At 43.0% G+C, this 20458-nt stretch overlaps 1 protein-coding gene and 1 non-coding gene across 5 annotated transcripts in view; both read left to right on the top strand.

Annotated features, from left to right (window-relative positions):
- The window catches only part of LARS2 (leucyl-tRNA synthetase 2, mitochondrial), a 173316-nt gene that overhangs the window by 108658 nt on the left and 44200 nt on the right, over positions 1 to 20458 (top strand). For all 4 annotated transcript variants that reach the window (XM_056520569.1, XM_056520568.1, XM_056520567.1 and 1 more), the window contains 5 exons: positions 5814 to 5921; positions 8989 to 9148; positions 10936 to 11040; positions 11181 to 11296; positions 13308 to 13591. In XM_056520569.1, the coding sequence (XP_056376544.1) occupies positions 5814 to 5921; positions 8989 to 9148; positions 10936 to 11040; positions 11181 to 11296; positions 13308 to 13591 (773 nt within the window). The remainder of the gene's footprint in view (positions 1 to 5813; positions 5922 to 8988; positions 9149 to 10935; positions 11041 to 11180; positions 11297 to 13307; positions 13592 to 20458) is intronic.
- LOC130275202 (U2 spliceosomal RNA) lies at positions 5063 to 5253 on the top strand. The gene has a single exon (XR_008844697.1). It is a non-coding gene; the product is annotated as a U2 spliceosomal RNA (small nuclear RNA).

Raw genomic sequence — 20458 nt, 5'->3', positions numbered from 1 at the left:
TATTCATAGTGCTGGTCAAATGAGCACTCGTGCCTACTGAGCCCTCACGTGACCGGCACTTATGAATATTTAAATCTAGCCAGCGGGCCCGCCTCAAAGTGCAAGTCAGCGCTGGAAAAAGGGGAGATTTGGCGGATCGGGGCTCCGGACTGCAGACAGGTTTAGCAGTCCGAGACCCCGCATAGGTCTCCTGTTCACCTACACTATAACCCGGTGTATCGGGTTATAGTGCGGGTGAACAGGTGACCGTTTTCCTTTTAAATGAACAAAAATCAGACCCATGGGGGTCCCGATCAGCTCCACTGAGCTACCACAGATTGTCTTCGGGATTTTAGACGCCACGATCAATGTTGATCGCGGCATCTAAAGGGTTAATGCCGGACATCACAGGGATCAGCGATGTCCGGCTCCTGAGCTCCCTTCATACACCCGCTGCTCGGCTCTGCCGTATACACACGGTGCCCGGCCGTGGAAGGGTTAAGTCACCTCCTCCCAGCGCTCGACACTGCTGGGAGGAGTGACAGTGGGCCTGTAATTGAGGGCTTGGCCCGGACCGTCCCGCTCGAGACTGCACGGGAAAATACTGCTGACTGCCCGAGTTCCCACGACGCAGGAACATATCGGAGTAAGAGGCAGTGTACCACCGGGAAAGAGTAGTTAAAGCCACACTACCATTTGTGACCACGCCACCCGAAATTATCGGCAGGAAATCCCCTTAGCCGAAGAGGCCGGAAGGGGCATTTTCAGCAGCCGAAACTCCGGTGCATCCCTAATAAATATATATATATATATATATATATATATATATGAATTCCCTTCAACCCTTCATATAGCCTTTATTCCCCCCATATAGCCATTCCCCTCATTTTATCATACCCATTCCCCTTATTTCATCATAAACATTCCCCTCATTTCATTATTGCCATTCCCCTCATTTCATAAAATCATTCCCCTCATTTCATAAAATCATTTGATATGGGTCAATAAAATCCCACTTTTTTGCACTTTATCTACGGGTGTGCTGCTGAAATTCTTTGCTTTGGATTAGCTATACAGTCTGCGATTGGAACTGCACCTCCCAGCCTGCACCCCGGGACTTTCTAATATTGTGGTAGTGCTGCCTACCTTTGGATTTATATTTTTATCTATATATATATAAATATATGCTCACCATGACTCCACAAGGCATCCCAGCTGCTTTGTTTTAAAATCGGACCCCCATAGCCCACATAATATCAGCCTTTGAAAATCCCAGACTCGCAGACCTTTTACTTGTGGCTTTCTAGCTGTTCACAGTTGCACATTGTTGCATTATTGTGCACCAGAAAAGTGAAAAAATGTCACAGCATATCTAAACCTTAGTACTGTAGTCAGAACAATATTACTTGCTGTTGATGCTAGTCTAAGAAGAATATAATTGATACTTGAGTGTGGAGTCAAGATCATATATAACAAAGACTTAGTATTATTATTGACAGCAAGAGGCTAGGTCCACCGCTTGCTGCTAGTGAATTTAGTGTGGGTTAAGCACTGGGTTCAGGGACAACAGCAGGTAGTGGGCACAGTGTGATATGTCAGCGTGTAAATTTCAGAAGCAGAGATGATCAATGCCACAGGGTATGTGGGTTGGGGCACTTCACCTGTGGACACCATATGTGAGGGATATACTCACTTATGTAACATACTGTCCCAATTAGAAATATCATTTTTTTCACTATAATAAATTAAATGAGGGCATTTTTTTAAAGGTGTCCCTAGCATTTAAAAAAAATATTTTGAATCCAACACCTAAAGTTGTATAATTTTGTAATTTATGTAACTTAAAAAAAACTTTGGACATCTCACAGATGTAAAAAGTTTTGATCAGTGAGGGTCTCAGCAGTGAGAACACTATCATTTATTACAATTACTGCGAGAAGCTCGCTGTGATCTCCATCCTGCTTCACTGGATGGCCCCATAGACTCCTATTCAGGATGCCCAATGGTTTATGTAGCAGGGCATCTGCATGCAGCACTGATCCCTTGCTACACACTGTGATCCCCCGCTGCTAAACTCAAATTCCCTGTTAACACAGCAAAACTCTGCACACTGTAAGGTAACACTGTGTGTGTTGGCAACTTTATAACTAGATCTGACACAAGCTCTGCTGCCACTGACTTTGTCAGAGTTACATAGTTAGTATAATTGAAAAAAGACACATGGCCATCAAGTTCAGCATGTGTCGGAGTTTTCTGCAGTACAAAGCTTCCGGCTTGCTAAAGTATTGAAAAATACAAGAAATTTTGAAAACAAAATTAATTAAATGAACAAGTTATACAACTTAATTAAAGCATCAGATTACAAATGTTTTTTTCTCTGTAATAAGCAAAAAAGTGACAATACAGGGACATGTATTATGTGTGTTTTGCATGCATGTAGAATTAATGACACACTATTGGCTGTTGAGATAAACAATAGATAGAAAATATGTTTTGAACAATTCTATCATGAATTTCGTTTCAGTCAAAAGTAGTTGCATAGTCTTTGAAGACCTTTGTGGTAGTTCTTAACCTTTACGGGTCATTTGGCATACATGCTAGCTCATATCCCAGCCACTCAAATGCAACAGACAATGGTGACCACTGCATCTAGGTGGTTAGAAGCTGGTTAATTTGGGGTGTCCAGTTATGGAGGGCCAATTAATTGGAGTAGGGAGGCCTTCTGAAGGCCTTTGTGGCTACCATGATTCTGCTTCTAGAACACCCTGCCTTAACATTGCAGTGTGCTGTACAAGCATTCAAACAATATCATAAAGAAGTTCCTTGGGGAACTGAAAAAATATTAAAGAATCAAAACAAGGAAAAACATCTTTAAAAAAAATCCCCCATCATATAATTTCTAATCACCCCTAAAATAAAATCTTAACTGCCAAGAAAAGTTATATCATTAGTATCTCCACACGCGGAAATGTCCAAACGGTTAAAATATTATCTCACGGTGAATCTCAAATAAAAAATACCAGAATAGACATTTTTTGGTCAACGCAGAGAACATGCTTTAAAACACAGCTCCATAGATCCATAAGAGGTTAAAATATGATGATACAAAGCCAAAAAAAAAAAAAAAAAACTACACAAGAATGTTTTTTCCCTTTGATTTCCCATTACATTTTAACACAAAATAAAGGATGCCATTAAAAGGTATTACTGATCCTACAAAAACATAGTTCTGTTGAGGGAAAAGGAAAAGTTATGGTTCTTGGAATGCAAGGAGTTATTATGCTCATGCTGGGGTAAAAGGGGAAAATAATTGTTCACTTTCCTCGATTCCCCACCCTCACATTTACTTGAGGTGGACTACTGCTGCAGCCATTGATTTGCTGAGAGGTCACTTATCTGTGCTGACCTGTCACAGGCAATTGCTGAGCAGTGAGACCAGAGAAGGACAGTGACACCGAAAGATCGAAGAAGGTGAGTACAGTATTTTTTTTCTTTGTTACCCCAGAATAAGCATAATTACTATTGCAGATTTTTAGCAGACCCATTGAAGTGAATGATAGCAAAACATGTAGTGGATTTCCTGCAGCGGGAAAGCTGCTGTGAGTTACAAACATGAGAATGAACTCTTAAGGGGTTAAACATAGCAAAATATATTTCTTAAAGTGTACCCGTCAGATCCAACAAATTTTTTTTTTTATATATATATATATATATCCCTCAGTACCTAATCCTGACCATGGGCATCACATTTTTATGTGTCTAGCAGCTTTATTTTTTTTTTTATTACACTTTTAATTTAGCTCACTAGTCTGAATTCCTCTCAAAGGTAGGGGGTGTGGCCTCACTATGCAGGTCTCCAGCCCCTCACTCAGTATGCTGTCTGCTCACATCTCCCCTAGCATTAGCAAAACTACAACTCCCAGCTTGTCCTCACTGACAGTAGCGGGACACAAGCTGACAGTGGGAGGATGTTTCCTCTAGTTGTGAGCCCTGCGTTCACAGCTGTCAATCAAGGAAGTGTGTCCATGACATAGGTGATGACACATGGACACAGCAGGACTAGTATGTGTCCAAGCAGGCAGGGGGGCAGTTGTTTGACTGGCTTTTCCAGTATGACATACTGAAAATGTACTAATGAAAGCAATTCCAAAACCTATTGGTTTTGCATGCTTTACAACATATGAAAAGTTGTATCTGACAGTGCCCATTTAAGGCATCAAAATTATATCGAAGGCTGAATGAAGATGGTGGACGGTAAAGGTCTATCATGAGTGAAACCTTCTAAAAACATTTAATACCGAGTGTGGTTTAAAGCCAACTGTTTCCTGTTAGCTGGGCATATTCATTTACATTAATACATGTTATGGTAAATAAGATTAGTTCCTATAAGTTACCTTATGCATCTGCTTGTGCTTTTGCGAACCAAGAACAATTATATTACATCTATAGCACTTTTTCTGCTTTCTGTGTTCCAAACTGAGTGAAAAGAGCTTAGATAAAAAAAGACCTGCCCTTATTTTTATCTGAGCTTTAAAGTTTCCTCTTGTTGATGTTGGTAAGTGTAGTTGTCATATGCTTTACTATAGTGCCTCTTTGATCTTCATCTCAAACAGCAGGTATCCTTTGTATTTGTAATGTCATTTTACTGTTTTATGTATATAAAGTGCCCTCTGGAATTGTTAACATCTGTAGTCCAGAGACCTGCTCTTAGCTGCTACACCCATTCCACAGGTACATCAAATTGTACATGCATGGAGGAGTTCTTTAAGACATACAATCAAAGACAGAATTGTTCAACACAATTTTAAAAAAATCATTTAGAATTGAAGGTTCTTAGGACAACCATTGGTGGAATTTCAAATAGAACTTGAGTTCTATATTCTAGGTGTCAAAAGCACACCAAATAGTATCTTTATGCTTACAAGTATATAGTATGTCCATATGAGATGACATTGAGCCAGAAGATAAATCACAACTTAAATGATCCACTTGATTCATGAATAAGAATGTTTAGGTCATCTTGACCTTTGTCAACATGGTAGGACTTTAAAGGAGTTGTCTAGTTTAAATAAAAATGAGATGTATTGCTTCTTAGCCTTTTGGGTAAGATCAAATGTAGTATCTGTTCTTATTAGTTTAATATCTGATACGTCCCCTATCTGTGGACCATATATTTAATGGATTTTTGAGAACGGAGGCCAATTTCGAAGCTTGCTTCCGTCGCCCTATGCATTGACCCGATATGGCAGTATCTTCGGGTACAGTGCACCAAAAAAATAAAAAATGAGATGTAGTATCAGGGTATTTATAGTTAAAGGGTATTATCATACTCAAAATGTATGGCTTATCTACAGAGGGTGCCATAAATGTATGATAGGTGTGGGTTCCACCTTGAGAATGACAGCTTTGTTTGCAACAGCCAGAGGTGGTTGGGAAGCTGAAAACAGCTGAATGGGCTGTTTTACAGTTTACAGAACTCCCATGAAAGTCATTTAGACTTACAGAAACAGTCAAACTTAATAGCACAGCAGACACCCCTCATTTACAAGTTGTGTATCCAAAAGGTGTTTTAGATGGGATTAACTATTTAAAGGGAGGAGTTAGGTTCCTTTTTAGGACCACAATTAATCTAAAAAGATCTAGATACAAAAAGTATATACTTTTTTGTTTTTCTTTATTGTTTTAAAATTTACTTTAAAAACCTTTTCAGGATTTGATGCCATCATATATTTGTATTTTGTAATAAATATATGGTTCCCACCATATGGCAAGCATTAAATGTGTATGTACATTTATTTTACTACCTATATACACATATAATCCTCTCATTGCAGGCAATGCAAGAGGCTTTAGAAGATCTCCCTGAATGGTACGGTGTTAAAAGTATGCAGGCTAACTGGATTGGTGATTGCACTGGCTGCTTTTTTGACTGCATGTTAAAGGTAAGTGGTAGTAGATTTGCTTTAAGATGATGTATTCTTCCTATTTGATATTATTCCATATATTTTATATGAGAAAGGCTTGCTGCTATGAAAACCAGGCTTAAACCTACAGTTGAGGTTAGCCCCTAAAAACATCCCAAATAATAGCTTGTACTATCATAAATATCAAATTAGCCCTAATGCTATAGTTTTGTCACCTATGCTATAGTTTGGGCACTTGGCTAGTACCCCTTTAACACTAGGCCATGCCCCCTCGTGAAGCATGACACACAAGTGTCTAAGGCTAGGTTCACATGGCCGTTCTCTCTCATCCCACTACTCTCCTGTTATTGCTGCTAAACAGACCATACTAACAAAAAAAAACAAAAAAAAGTGCCATCCTTATGCATCAGTTTTTCATCCGTTTATATCCTTTATTGTCCATTTGTGTCAGTTTTTCTTTTTCATCTGGCTACTTACTAGTTGCTCACACCTCTTTTGAGCATGCTCAGAAGTAATAACTGATCAAAAATGGATTGGAAAAAACGGATGCTAACGGATGACATTAAAGGCTCATCCGTCTCCCATAGACCTCAATGTTAAATTTATTATGTATGTTTCTTTTCCAGTTTTGCATGCACCGTCTTTTTTCCTGTAAAAAGAATAGAAACCAAACGGGTTCAAAAGGATGACAAAGGATTGTAAAGCAATCCCATTGACATTCATGGGATCCTTTTACATCTGTTTGCAAAAGGCTTGAACGTAGCCAAGCGTTAGTTCAAACTGAAAAGAGAAAGAACAAAGAGCACTCCCTTGTATGATACCTTTGGATAAGATAGGACAATCAGGTGATCAACTTACCTGAACGGGTTGTGCAAATGCCGGCACAACACGTGAAAAAGCGTAATCATGTAAGGCTGCTGCACCTTCCACCAAATGCTGCAAAAGGCGTGAACAAGAGACTCCAAAGTACACCAACCATACTCCACAGAGGATCAAAGGGCGCTGCCAATAGAGCAATCCACTAGACTAACATTAATATATATATATATATATATATATATTTTTTTTTAAATGTACTATGTGTTATGAAACCGGTCTGGTTTCTTCTTCAGGTACCTTCGTACGGTTTTGTAATGCCTAGTACGTTTAAAAAAATAAAATTAAAAATTTATGTTAGCCTAGTGGATTGCTCTATTGACAGCACACTGTGATCCTCGGTGGAGTGTGGTTGGTGTACTTTGGAGACGTTAGTTCAAGGCAGCATGTGCACCAATTATATGGAACAAATTGCACCAGAAATCCTGTGCATTTACAATAATAAACCTGCCCCAGTGTCTTAAAGGGGTACTGCGCTGTCAGCGTTTGGAACAAACGGTTCCGATCGCTGGAGCCGCCGCCGGGAGGTCGTGATGTCATAGCCCTGCCCCCCTCATACCGTCACATCCAAGCCCCCTCAATGCAAGTCTATGGTAGGGGGCGTGATGTCATGAGGGGGCTGGGCTATGACGCCACGCTCCCAGCGGCGGCTCAAGCATTTGGATGAGTTTGTTCCAATCGCTGAGCAGCGGAGTACCCCTTTTACTCAGTGACCACCTCATGTGATCGGTGATCAGAAATTGCTTTAAAGAGTAAACATGGATTGTGCCAAGCTACTGGAATATTTTAGTTTAGCCATGTTTTGTAGCATGCTTTGGCACATTCTCTTGACCAAATCAGAACAACCTAAAAAATTACTGTTTTAATACAGCCACTTGTATTCATAAATATGAATACCGTATATACTCGAGTATAAGCCGAGTTTTTCAGCACGATTTTTCGTGCTGAAAACACCCCCCTCGGCTTATACTCGAGTGAACTCTCCACCCGCAGTGGTCTTCAACCTGCGGACCTCCAAAGGTTTCAAAACTACAACTCCCAGCAAGCCCGAGCAGCCATCGGCTGTCCGGGCTTGCTGGGAGTTGTAGTTTTGAAACCTCCGGAGGTCCGCAGGTTGAAGACCACTGCGGCCTTCGACATCATCCAGCCCCCTCTCACCCCCCTTTAGTTCTGTACAGTACTCCCCTCCGCTCGGCGCTGGTCTGGTGCTGCAGGACTGTCCGGAGAGGAGGTGGTCCGGTGGGATAGTGGTTCCAGGCTGCTATCTTCACCGGGGAGGCCTCTTCTAAGCGCTTCGGGCCCGGCCCCAGAATAGTCACGTTGCCTTGACAACGACGCAGAGGTACGTTCATTGCCAACGTACTTCTGCGTCATTGTCAAGGCAACGCCTCTATTCTGGGCCCGAAGCGCGGAGAAGAGGCGCCCGCAGTGAAGATAGCAGCCCGGAACCACTATCCCACCGGACGACCTCCTCTCCGGACAGCCCTGCAGCACCGGACCAGCGCCGAGTGGAGGTGAGTACTGTACAGAACTAAAGGGGGGTGAGAGGGGGCTGGATGATGTCGAAGGCCGCAGTGGTCTTCAACCTGATGATGACAAGGGGATGATGAAGGGGGGATGTGTGGGATGATGAAAAGGGGATGATGACAGGTGATGATGATGAGGGTCTGGATGATGACAGGCGGTGATGATGATGAGGATGTTAATGACGGGTCTGGATGATGACAGGGGGGGGTGATGTATTTCCCACCCTAGGCTTATACTCGAGTCAATAACTTTTCCTGGGATTTTGGGTAGAAATTAGGGGTCTCAGCTTATACTCGAGTCGGCTTATACTCGAGTATATACGGTATGTTGTTTTATGTTTGCTGATCTTATGCACCATATTGACCTATAGGCCACATTAATATGATTCTCAAGCCAGAGAGTCTATTGATACCGGGGTTGTAATAGTAATGGATGTTGCTGTAAATTTAGACTGTGTGTTCTCCTCATGGGACATTCCAGGGAGATGCTTCCTGTATACTCTGCTGCTGCTTAACCAGAAGACATGGTGCTGGTGGGCAGACACATCTTATGTTATTAACAAGTGTCTGCCCATCTACTACACATCACCGCTGGATGCAGCATATAACAGCTCTCCATCCCTGGGGACTGGAGCTCGGCTTTAAACATGACACAAAGTCTGTTTTGTATTCTCTTTTCGCAGGTGGACAATGTTGAAACTGGAGAAATAATTTCTGCCTATGCCTTTCACCCAGAGGCTATTTATGGTGCATCTTATATTGCTGTTTTACCAAACCACAGATTACTGCATGGGGACAGCAAGGTTAAAGGAGCCCTACAAGAAGCATTTGCAGCAGGCAAAGGTAGGATACTGGCCCAGATTTACTGCACTGAAAGCCAACTGTAGGGTTTTTGTTTTTTGTATGGTTTTTTAAGACTTTTAAAGCATGTTTTGAGTTTTTCAACAGATTTATCATGTGTTACAGTCAGGTTTTTCCGGTCTTTGCACTGCGACAGATAAAGCAGCTCAAAAAAGACTAAAAGAGACCATGTTCATTGTTTCTTCACACGCCATATGGGAAATTTACTAATGGTTTTTCTACAGTTTTTGGTGCAGATTTTGGTGAAATGGAAAGCAGAGGCGCACACATAAAAAACCAGCCAAACACACTAAACAACAAGCAGACTCTTAGTAACTCTGATGGAATGTGACCGCAAATCCCAAATGCATAGGGATTTTGAAACCCTGACAATCTTAGAATATTTGGACCAGTGATTATTTTGTATCATTTACCTACTGTATAGTATGCAGGGAACACTAAATCTAATATGCAGGGAACACTATATCTAATATCTAATATCAATGAGAAAAAGAAAAATAGAGGCTTCTAACCCCAATCTTTTGGAAAATGATAACTTCATCTTTATAAGAGCCAATAAAAGAAGTTAGAAATAAAAAAAAGCACAAACGGATGCGCTCCGTAGTGTAACACCAAAGGTGAGTTGGTAACGCTAAGTGTGAATTGCGCTTACCACATGAAGTTGTACTCCAACCAAGTACAACAATGGAACAGGGCGTATTATCAAAGGGTCTCTGCAGCTTCGTCCCACTGAAATAGAATCACGATAAAAACAAGCAATCTCCAGGTAGCAGAGCGGGATCAATGGAAGCGCTGAGACCAGATAAGAAGTTAAAAGGATTTATTTCCCATAATGCAACGCGTTTCACGGTCACCCGCTTCCTCAGGCCGCCTGAGGAAGCGGGTGACCGTGAAACGCGTTGCATTATGGGAAATAAATGCTTTTAACTTCTTATCTGGTCTCAGCGCTTCCATTGATCCCGCTCTGCTACCTGGAGATTGCTTGTTTTTATCGTAATAAAAGAAGTTAGGTCATGAGAGAACTGACGAGAGCCGTTCAGGCGACACCCACTTAGTGTCTCATCTGACGATTTCTTTAGCCTGTTTAGTTTGTGATTATAATCTGTTTAATATTTCATCACCTTCTAAACAATGTCAACTGTGTGGCAGAATGACATACACAGATGCTTTCATTGTTGTCTAGCTACAGATTTCCACATAATTGTCAGTCTCAGGTGCCCATAGGAAATTAAGGGTAAAGCCAGTTATGTGGGTATCTAACCACAGATTTCTCTATAGGAATCTAGCCACAGGTACCCATATCTGTGTGGCACCAGGTGCCTCCATCTGCATGGAAAGGAGGAATCATGTTCCATACAAACTACTGTATCGGAGAATAAGGATGACTTTTGTGCCTGTTCCCATAATGCACTGTGTGTGCTGCACAGCAGTCTATAGAGCTGTCAGTCCCAACTTGGAACAACAGCTTGATTGACATTGGCTGCCCCCCATAAAATAAAACATTTCAACAAATATCTCATCAGAAATAGTTACTGAAAAATATAATAATTTTACAAATACTTTTGTTAAATAAAATAGTGATACATTTTATGGTGTGTGATGTGTGTGTGCATGTGTGGTCTTTGCTCACTCATTTTACAAATGTGCTAAACTGTTGATTCTTTTACATGTACATGCACAAAATCATGGGGCCCTATCACGTATGTTTATTATGTGTGTGAAAGAGCATTTATAAAGCCTAGTGTTCATTCTTTGGTATGATTTTGCAGATTGTCTAACTCGTGTGTCAGCTGTAAATCTTTTCACTAAACAAGAGCTCCCACTTATCATATCTGCAAAATGTGAGTTTGAGGGATATCTTGACTGTAAAATAGGTAAGTTAATGGAATGTGCTCTGAAACTTTATTCGTTCAAGTTTTTGTTTTCTAAGTATCTGTTCAGTTATTGGAGACCAGTCTGTGAACTTCACTTTGATATTTTTTTTTGCCTTCGTTACACTTATTCCTGTTTACAGGAATTCCAAGTACAGATCTGGAAGATGCCGTGTTGGCAGATTCATTGGGTATTTCCTATGCCAGGATTACAGAAACAATTGAAGATGGTACCGAGAGGATAACAAATTCAGCAAAAGTATGTGAATAAAACTTTCATCTTAGAATTAGTCATTTATTATTCCTAGTAATGAACCCTTGCCAATCTATTACATTATGAAGTTACTATTTGGTGATTGGCTGAGTGGGCATTTCCTGCAGGGACTGGGCTCAATTGTGACTGCAGCAGTGGGTTGTCAGTGCAAATGAGTATGTATTGTTTTTATATTTTTGACGTACCCTAATTCACTTTAAAACTTCTGAAGCTGGAATGCCTTTTTAAGCAGTCATTGCCCAGTAACAAAGTCCTGACAATTGTAACACTATGTAAATTTGTCTATATTTGGCTCAAGGGATCATGAACACAAGGTTTACCTTTTAATTACCAAATCCCCTTAAAAAATTTATACTGAAGTAGTAATTGGCATTTTACTTATCTTGCTCAGCTGTGTGCAGTGTGGTTGTTACGCTGCCAGTGCTTACTGTGGGGAGGATTGACAATGTAAAGGACCAGAGTTTCCATAATTCCATCTCCCCTGTCACAAACATTGCCTCTATTTAACCCCTTAAGGACTCAGCCCATGTGGGCCTTAACCCCTTGGGGACAGAGGGTTTTCCAGTTTTTCACTTTTGTTTTTTCCTCCTTACCTTTTAAGAATCATAACCCTTTCAATTTTGCACCTAAAAATCCATGTGATGGCTTAATTTTTGTGCCACCAATTCTACTTTGTAATGACATCAGTAATTTTACCCAAAAATCTACGGCGAAACTGGAAAAAAAATCATTGTGCGACAAAATTGAAGAAAAAACGCCATTTCGTGACTTTTGGGGACTTCCGTTTCTACGCAGTACATTTTTAGGTAAAAATGACACATTCTCTTTATTCTGTTGGTCCATACGATTAAAATGATACCCTACTTATATTGGTTTGATTTTGTTGTACTTCTGAAAAAATCATAATTACATGCAGGAAAATGTATACGTTTAAAATTGTCATTTTCTGAGCCCTATAACTTTTTTATTTCTCTGCATATGGGGCAGTATGAGGGCTCATTTTTTGCGCTGTGATCTGAAGTTTTTAGCGGTACCATTTTTTGATCACTTATTATTCATTTTTTCATGATATAAAAAGTGACCAAAAATATGCTATTTTGGACTTTGGAATTTTTTTGCGAATACGCCATTGACCGTGCGGTTTAATTAACAATATTTTTTTATAATTCGGACATTTCCATACATGGTGATACCACATATGTTTATTTTTATTTACACAGTTTTTTTTTCTTTAATTGGGAAAAGGAATTCAAACTTTTATTAGGCAAGGGGTTAAATGATCTTTATTCACTTTTTTTTCCACTTGTTTTTTGCAATGTTATAGCAAGTATGATCATTAAAATGTCTCTAAGGGTGCATTCACACCACGTTTTTGCAATACAGTTCCCGTATACATTTTCTATGTGAAAACCGTATGGAACCGTATTGGAAAACGTATGCATTGACTCTACATTGAAAACCGTATGCCAAAAGATGCATCAAGGTGGTGTCCGTTTTGCATCCTGTACGGTTTTGTCAGGTTTTTTTCCTGTACCTAAAACCATAGTCTACCACGGTTTAGGTCCGGTTGAAAAACTGTATTAAACCGTATATGTTTTTTTTTAACATCGGAGTCAATGGGAACCGTACAGAACTGTATGTGCATACAGTTCCATCCGGTTTTCACCATATGGTTTTTGACTTTGCACAGTTTTTTTTCTTGGAATTTCAATCAAAAAAGTAAAACTTTATTCAAAATGGAGTGAAAAGTTAAAAACGTATACGTTTTTTTCTCAGAAAACGGATGCAACCGGATGTCATTTTTCAAGCCGTATACGGTTTTTAACTGTATACGGGTTAAAATTTGTACACACGTTTTGATACAGTTTAGTCAGGTTTTGAGGAATTCGTTTTTCCTCAAAAACCTGATACGAGAACTGTGTTGCAAAACGTGGTGTGAATGCAGCCTTAGTCTGGCTCACAGCTGCTTAATTTATCAAACTGTTTTCATTTTTAGTTCACAGGACTGTCAAGACATGATGCCTTCCATGCCATAACCAAACAAGCTCAGGATGAAGGGGTTGGAGGTCACCTGACCAGTTCCAAACTGAGGGACTGGCTGATATCAAGGCAGCGTTACTGGGGCACTCCTATACCTATTATCCACTGTTCATCCTGTGGCACAGTCCCTGTACCTTATGATGACTTACCAGTTCTCTTGCCTACAGTGTCTACGTTCACAGGGAAAGGGTCATCTCTCTTAGCAACAGTTTCAGACTGGATAAACTGCAAATGTCCAAGGTACTAAAGACATTATAAAGGCAGAACAAATATAAACAAGATAATATTCATAAGGGGCATCCTTGGTGGCCTTCTTAATATCAGATTGTCACCAACAAGATTGGAATACTATCATTATTTATCTAAATATATTTCTTCAAAACTGCAATAAAAAGTCTGTTATCAATGCATTAGGAATATGTGTGGGTTGAATTCTCAGGAATTGCATTCACAGGAGGAGAACAGCCATTTAATAGATATAGTGGGGCTAGAACAATACAGACTATAGGATAGTCCTCAAAATATAACCAATACCCAACTAATTATTGTAAACCCCTTCGAAAAAGTGAAATCCGGCACAGAGACCTATTGAACCAATTGTGTCATAATAATAAATATATACAGTCATGGCCGTAAATGTTGGCACCCTTGAAAAATAAGATTGTTTCAAGCATGTGATGCTCTTTTAAACTCACATTGAGCAAGTAACAGGTATGGGCAATATAAAAAAATTACACTTGAAAGCAGATAAAAAGGAGAGAAGTTCACCTTGCGTGTCCCACACTAAGCATGGACAACAGAAAGAGGAGAAGAGTACTGTCTGATGAACCAAAATTGTGGAAACATTTCAACAATCTCAAAGTTACAAGTCCATCCCTAGAGATCTAGATTTTCCTTTGTCCACAGTGCCCAACATTATCAAAAAGTTTGCAACCCATGGCACTGTAGCTAATATCCCTGGGCGTGGACGGAAGAGAAAAAGTGATGAAAGTTGTCAATGCAGAATAGTCCTGATGGTGGATAAGCAGCCCCAAACAAGTTCCAAAGATATTCAAGCTGTCCTGCAGGCTCAGGGAGCATCAGTGTCAGCTCGAACTATCCGTTGACCTTTAAATGAAATGAAACGTTATGCCAGGAGACCCAGGAGGACCCCACTGCTGACACAGAGACATAAAAAAGCAAGACTACATTTTGCCAAAATGAACTTGAGTAAGCCAAGATCCTTCAGGGAAAACGTCTTGTGAACAGATGAGACCAAGATAGAGCTTTTTGGTAAAGTACATCATTCTGCTGTTTACCGAAAACGGAATGAGGCCTGCAAAGAAAAGAACACTGTACCTACGGTGAAATATGGTGGAAGTTTAATGATGTTTTTGGGTTGCTTTGCAGCCTTTGGCACTGGGTGCCTTGAATGTGTGCAAGGCATCATGAAATCTGAGGATTACCAACAGATTTTGGGTCGCACTGTACAGCCCAGTGTCAGAAAGCTGGGTTTGGGACCGAGATCTTGGGTCTTCCAGCAGGACAATGACCCCATATGTCAAAAAGCACACAGAAATGGATGGCAACAAAGCACTGGAGAGTTCTGAAGTGGCCAGCAATGAGTCCAAATCTAAATCCCATTGAACACCTGTGTAGAGATCCTAAAGTTGCTGTTGGGAAAAGGCACCCTTCCAATAAGAGAGACCTGGAGCAGTTTGCAAAGGAAGAGCCGTCCAACATTCCGTCTGAGAGGTGTAAGAAGCTTATTGATGGTTATAGGAAACGACCGATTTCAGTTAATTTTTCCAAAGGGTGTGCAACCAAATATTAAGTTAAGGGTGCCAATAATTTTGTCCAGACCATTTTTGGAGTTTGGTGTAAAATTATGTCCAAATGTGCCAACATTTACCGCCAAGACTGTATACATATATATATATATATATCTTTATACATGTGCACACAATACTTTGGGTAGGCTTGCCATCTGCTTTTTACTCTAGTTTCTGCTGTCTATTAATCCTAATGCTGAAAAGGAATATGTGTATATTCTGAGTTGGTTTATTTGTGATGCTTCAACTTTAATGGGAATTTACCGAGAAGCTTGAGCGTTACACACAAAGCAACAGTGTAAACCTAATCCTACACCTTAGACATGTACAATTACCTTTTTCTTGGTCACTCTTCATTGGGGAACACAGAGACCATGGGTATATGCTCTTGCCACTAGGAGGCGCTAACACTAGGAAAAAAGTTGTCTCCTCCCTGGCAGGATATACCCGCCCACTGAAAGTGAGGTAATAAGTTTTAGCTAGTGTCGGTACAAGGCAAGACACAGGTCTGGTGCTCTTTGTTTCTCATTTTCAGGTGGGGGTTCAGAAGCATAGCGCTACCTGTTCCCCCATATGCGACAAAGTGGCACAGACATAGAGTATGTACTGTTAGCCCCTTATTGCCAACGGCCAGCGCCTGGAAGTTGTACCCTGGGTCCGGGTTCCCCACTGCCCCTCCTCGCCCCGCTATCTTAGCCTGGTATGTTACAGCGTGCCCATAAGCTGGTTGAAGCCGTCTGGGTGAGTATAAGAAGACCGCTGGTGAGATATGAAGACTGTGGGTGAGTATATCATCCCCTCCACCCGCCCGCCAGTGGACTCACAGTTACGGCAGCCATTTCTGTCTCAGGGCAGCTGCCGGCTTTTGCAGCTGCTCCCTGTACTTTCTGCGCCCGCTGGTTTTCTTTACTTCAGCTGGTTGGATCTCCTCCGGCGCTTGCTGGCCAGCGGGACCCATAATGGCGGCAGGTAGCTCCGCCCCCCTTCTCCCTGTGCTCGGTGCGGGAATCTGGAGACTACCTGAGGGAGGACTCTCTCCTCCCTCTGTCGGCGCTGCCTTGGCAGCGTCGGACAGGAAAAGCCCAGTGCCTTTCGTCACCTCTCATGAACGGAGCTTAGTTCTACCCCTCCTCCCGCAGCGAGCCCTCCAGGCTTAGGGCGCTGCAATAGTTGTTCACGCTACCAGGGATGTCAGAGGCTGTCTCCCATTTCTCCTCCAGCTTAGCAGAAGCCTGTCTAGCTGGGCAACACTGTCACCCCTCTGGCCTCGGAGTGGCAAGCGTTCCTACAGCGCGCTACATCACCGCTCCTGTTTAGTTTGTGGCTCCCTGCGCTCACAGTCACCGCTGGCTGTACACAGCTGCTAACTTAGTGCAGCTGTGTGGCGACTTGCCGGGGTCCGCGATTTACTGCCGGTGGTGCTTATCAAAGCCTGCATATCCCTTCCGCAGCTGTGACCCCCCCCCCCAACCCCCTCTCCGCTCCAGCAGGGATGAGCATCTCTTTTCCCAGGGACAGCCACAGGACACCCTCAGCTCCTGTTCTCCCGTCCTGACGGGCAAGGATCGGCGCAATTTTCTCAGAAGGAGTTTAGCTCCGCCCCTCTCCTTTCCCCATAGTGCATCCAGGCTTGGGCCCGGTGGTTAATGCCGGGAATTCGCCTGGTTCATTAAAAGGAAAAAATTGTCTTCCCCTGATCTCTTTGACTGGAAAACGCCCTCTAGCGGCTGTTAATGGTATTGTGTTTTTGTGGCTCCCTCTGTGGCAGCTCATAGCGAACAGTTTTTTGCCTGGAATATCTGTTTTTATCAGATTAATATCTGTGAGGGAGAATATGTGAACCACGGTGGCGGGCCATTACGCGATCCCTTGAGATTCCGAGGTTACATTCCGTGCCTGGTACCATGCCAGGTTTACTGTGCCCACGGCCAGTCCTAGTCCCTTTTTATTGGGGCACAGCTCCGGTCCGGTGCCCTTACAGGGCTTTTGCATTCCTGACAGACACCCAGGGCCTTTTCCGGGTTCTTCCTTCGACAGTCATCACTCGGGAGTGTTCTTCTCCTGTGTGCATACACTATGATTCCCTCCTCCACAGGTCACCGATCTCATATATGCCGCATCCACGGTTGACATTCCGGTATCCATCGGCCAGTGCGATGTGTCCAACGGAGTAACCTGTTGCATACTATGGACCCATACCAGTAAGCCAGACAGTGGTCTGCATGGTTCCTCTGCCACCTGTCATTTCTCACATGCCTGATGTCTCTGTGGCTGGAGTTCTGGTACCCCATTTCCAGTGCGTGGCTTCCGACGAAGTGCCCTGACGTATCCTCTGGACCCTATACAGGGCAACGGGGATACCAACCATGCCCTCCCCGATATCCCACTGTGGCGGGTATTCTGTCATTGGATGTCTGTGGTTCCCTTCGTGGTTGCAGTTTTGGTACCCCACTACTATCATGAGGTACCCATGTCTGTGTCCCTACATATGCTCTGGACACCCTGCTCAAATAGAGCCTTCCTCCCCTCCTATTCAATGGGGTGTACCTCAGGCCTTCCTGTGTAATTGTTTCCACAAGTTTGCGGCAGTTAAGCACCTCTGTTTGGGCATGGGGCCTGCTGGGGCGATGGCCTGTTCTGCAGCCCCCCCCCCCCATGCCTCCAGGTATCTTCCTGGGTTCCTGTACAGGGTGGCTCAGGCACCTGCTCTGTTACCTTATTCATCGGCCAGGATGGCTCTGTGGCCGCGCCATCTGCCCTCCCTTTTTTAGCGGCATTTCCTTGCTCCTACAGTACATGGCGCTCTTGGGAAATTCCCTTCCACAGGGGGTACTGGGATCAGGAAGCTTGGCACAGTCAGTGCCTGAGTTTTGTCTCCACCTCCCCTTGTTTTTCCCCTCCACTAGGGGGACTATTTCACTGAGCATTTTCTGAGTAAAGATGAAGCCATCTCACACTTCCCCCTAGTTGGTGGGGTACCTTACTTGGCCTTTGCTTTTTTTGTTGGGAGCAATTGGAAGTGCTTTTCGCTGGCTCTGCATGTGTGCTTACTGCTCACTATTGCAGCCTGGCTCCCCTCCTGTTTCTGGCTGTCTACTGCTGCTCATGCAGCTAGGGCATTTTCCTCTGTAGGAGGGATTTATGCAATCGTGTATAGCTCAGCGACAACCAGTCTGCCATCTTCCTTCCTTGGTGCAATATCCGGGAAGGGTGTGCTCATCCTTCCCTTTGTCAGTGTCGGTGGCGCTACACTGCCACTCCAATCTTTTGGAGTAACCTTCTTGTGCCCAGAGCCTGGGAGTCTCAGCTGGGTTCCCTTTTGCTTTTCCCTCTGTTCCCGTCCTGACGAGACGTTGCTGGGAGTGCTCTGGTTCGCTCTGACCGCAGGGTCCAAGACCAATTAATCCTTGTTTTGGGCTCTCTCCTAGACTGCTGTGGTGTACCTTATTTTCTTTGTCGTTCATCCTGGTTCTTTGTGAGGATTGTGGTCTGCCCAGGCTTCTCCGAGATCCCTTTGTCGGGCTTTCTTCCTTCTTGTCCCGGCATAGCAATATGTCTCCCAGAGCATTTCGCAGTTATTGGGCTTGCTCCCCCTACAGGTTGGGCACCTCCCAGTGACTCGAGAGCCTCCAGTTCCATGTCACCTTTCCGGGTTTCCAGGTTACTCCTTACTTTCCGTTTCCTCCTTCTGGGTCCATTTACTCCGCAAGCCTGTCTACCGGGTTGTTCCAGTTGGGCCATTCTTCGTCTACAGCATGGCTGTGGTTTGGTTCTTCCCGCTGTTCAACCTGTGTGGCATCCTCTCCGAGTCCGCTCTTCTCCCCGGGTGCTCACACTGTGCCCCTGGGACAGTGGTTTTTGGTGCCTACAGCTTTTTTGGTTCGGATCTTCTGCACCATGCCTCTCCGGAGACTGTTCCCGTCTCTTTTGCAGAAGTTTCTGGTCTTCATCTTGATTTACTCGCCTTCGGCTCTCCCTGGTGTTTTCTCACCTGGTTCTCTGGTTTCAGGTAGTCCTCTGTATGCCGTTCTCTTGTCATTCCCTTTTCCTTTTTTGTTCCCAACCGGGCTCTCCCTCTGTCTGGTTCTGTGCTTCTTGGAGTTGCTTTCCTACCTCCTTCCAGGTTGATTCGGCCCATCAGGTCTCTGCATTACCCCTTCTTGTCTCTTTCTGTGGCCTGTTGGTTTAGAGTCTCTTCTAAGGATGGTCCCTTCCTTGGCATCCTAGTCCATCTCCATGGACAGTGGGAACTGCCGGATTCTCAGTTCCAGGCCTTGGTTGCCTTTTTAGTCCAGGGTCTTGTCTGTGAGTCTTATGGCTGGCTGGGGTTCAGTCTCCGGACTGAATCCCTTCCTCTGGTGGTGTTCTTCCCATTCCAGGGACTGCTTTGGTACGTCCCATGGTCTTTGTGTCCCCCAATGAAGAGCGACCGAGAAAAAGAGATTTTTTTGTACTCACCGTAAAATCTCTTTCTCGTAGCCTTCATTGAGACACACACACCCACCCATGTCTTCATTCTTGTCCGGATAGCCTTTTCCAGTTCTTGGGTGTTTCTCCTGGATTCCTTTCTAGGGTCCTTCAGACTTGTCTCTTGGTTGGCTTTGCATACTGCTTGTGACAAAACTGATTACCTCACTTCCAGTGGGTGGGTATATCCTGCCAGGGAGGAGCCAACTCTCTTCCTAGTGTCAGCGCCTTCTAGTGGCAAGAGCATATACCCATGGTCTCTGTGTCCCCCAATGAAGGCTACGAGAAAGAGATTTTACGATGAGTACAAAAAAATCTCCTTTTTATTCACATTGTTTCTTCCTATGTGCTCTTGGTCCAGTAAGAATGGATTTGCAGCAGAGTACAATTCCCATGTTGCATTTCTGACATCTGTTCCACTTTGTGCGGTACATAATTTTCTCCCCTCACTGCTAAGCCTCTCACATTTGTTCCTAGTTTTCAATCTCTGCAGTTTCATAGGCAAATATCTCACTCTCCTGTACCACCTAGGGCTGGAACTGAACATGCTCAAATGGCAAGCTCATGTTGAAATACACAACATAACTGTAGGTGTTGACCTATAAAAGTCACACTTTAGGCCAGTAAGTGATAATGGATGCAGGGAATTACTAAAAAAAAAAAAACTTACTTACTGTTACTTAAGGATTTTTATACCATTTGTACCAAGGTGGCAAGTTTTCTATGCATTTTTAATTGTTTTAGGTATATCTACTTATTGCTTGGTGAACTATGATTCGGTATCAATCTCTAGTCGTTATCGTGAAACTTGTTCCACTGTTCTATGTAC

The sequence above is a fragment of the Hyla sarda genome, chromosome 5, assembly GCF_029499605.1.
Source record: "Hyla sarda isolate aHylSar1 chromosome 5, aHylSar1.hap1, whole genome shotgun sequence".
In the NCBI taxonomy this organism is placed as follows: Eukaryota; Metazoa; Chordata; class Amphibia; order Anura; family Hylidae; genus Hyla; species Hyla sarda.
The sequence above is the reverse complement of the archived record's forward strand: the minus strand, read 5'-3'. Positions and strand labels throughout refer to the sequence as shown.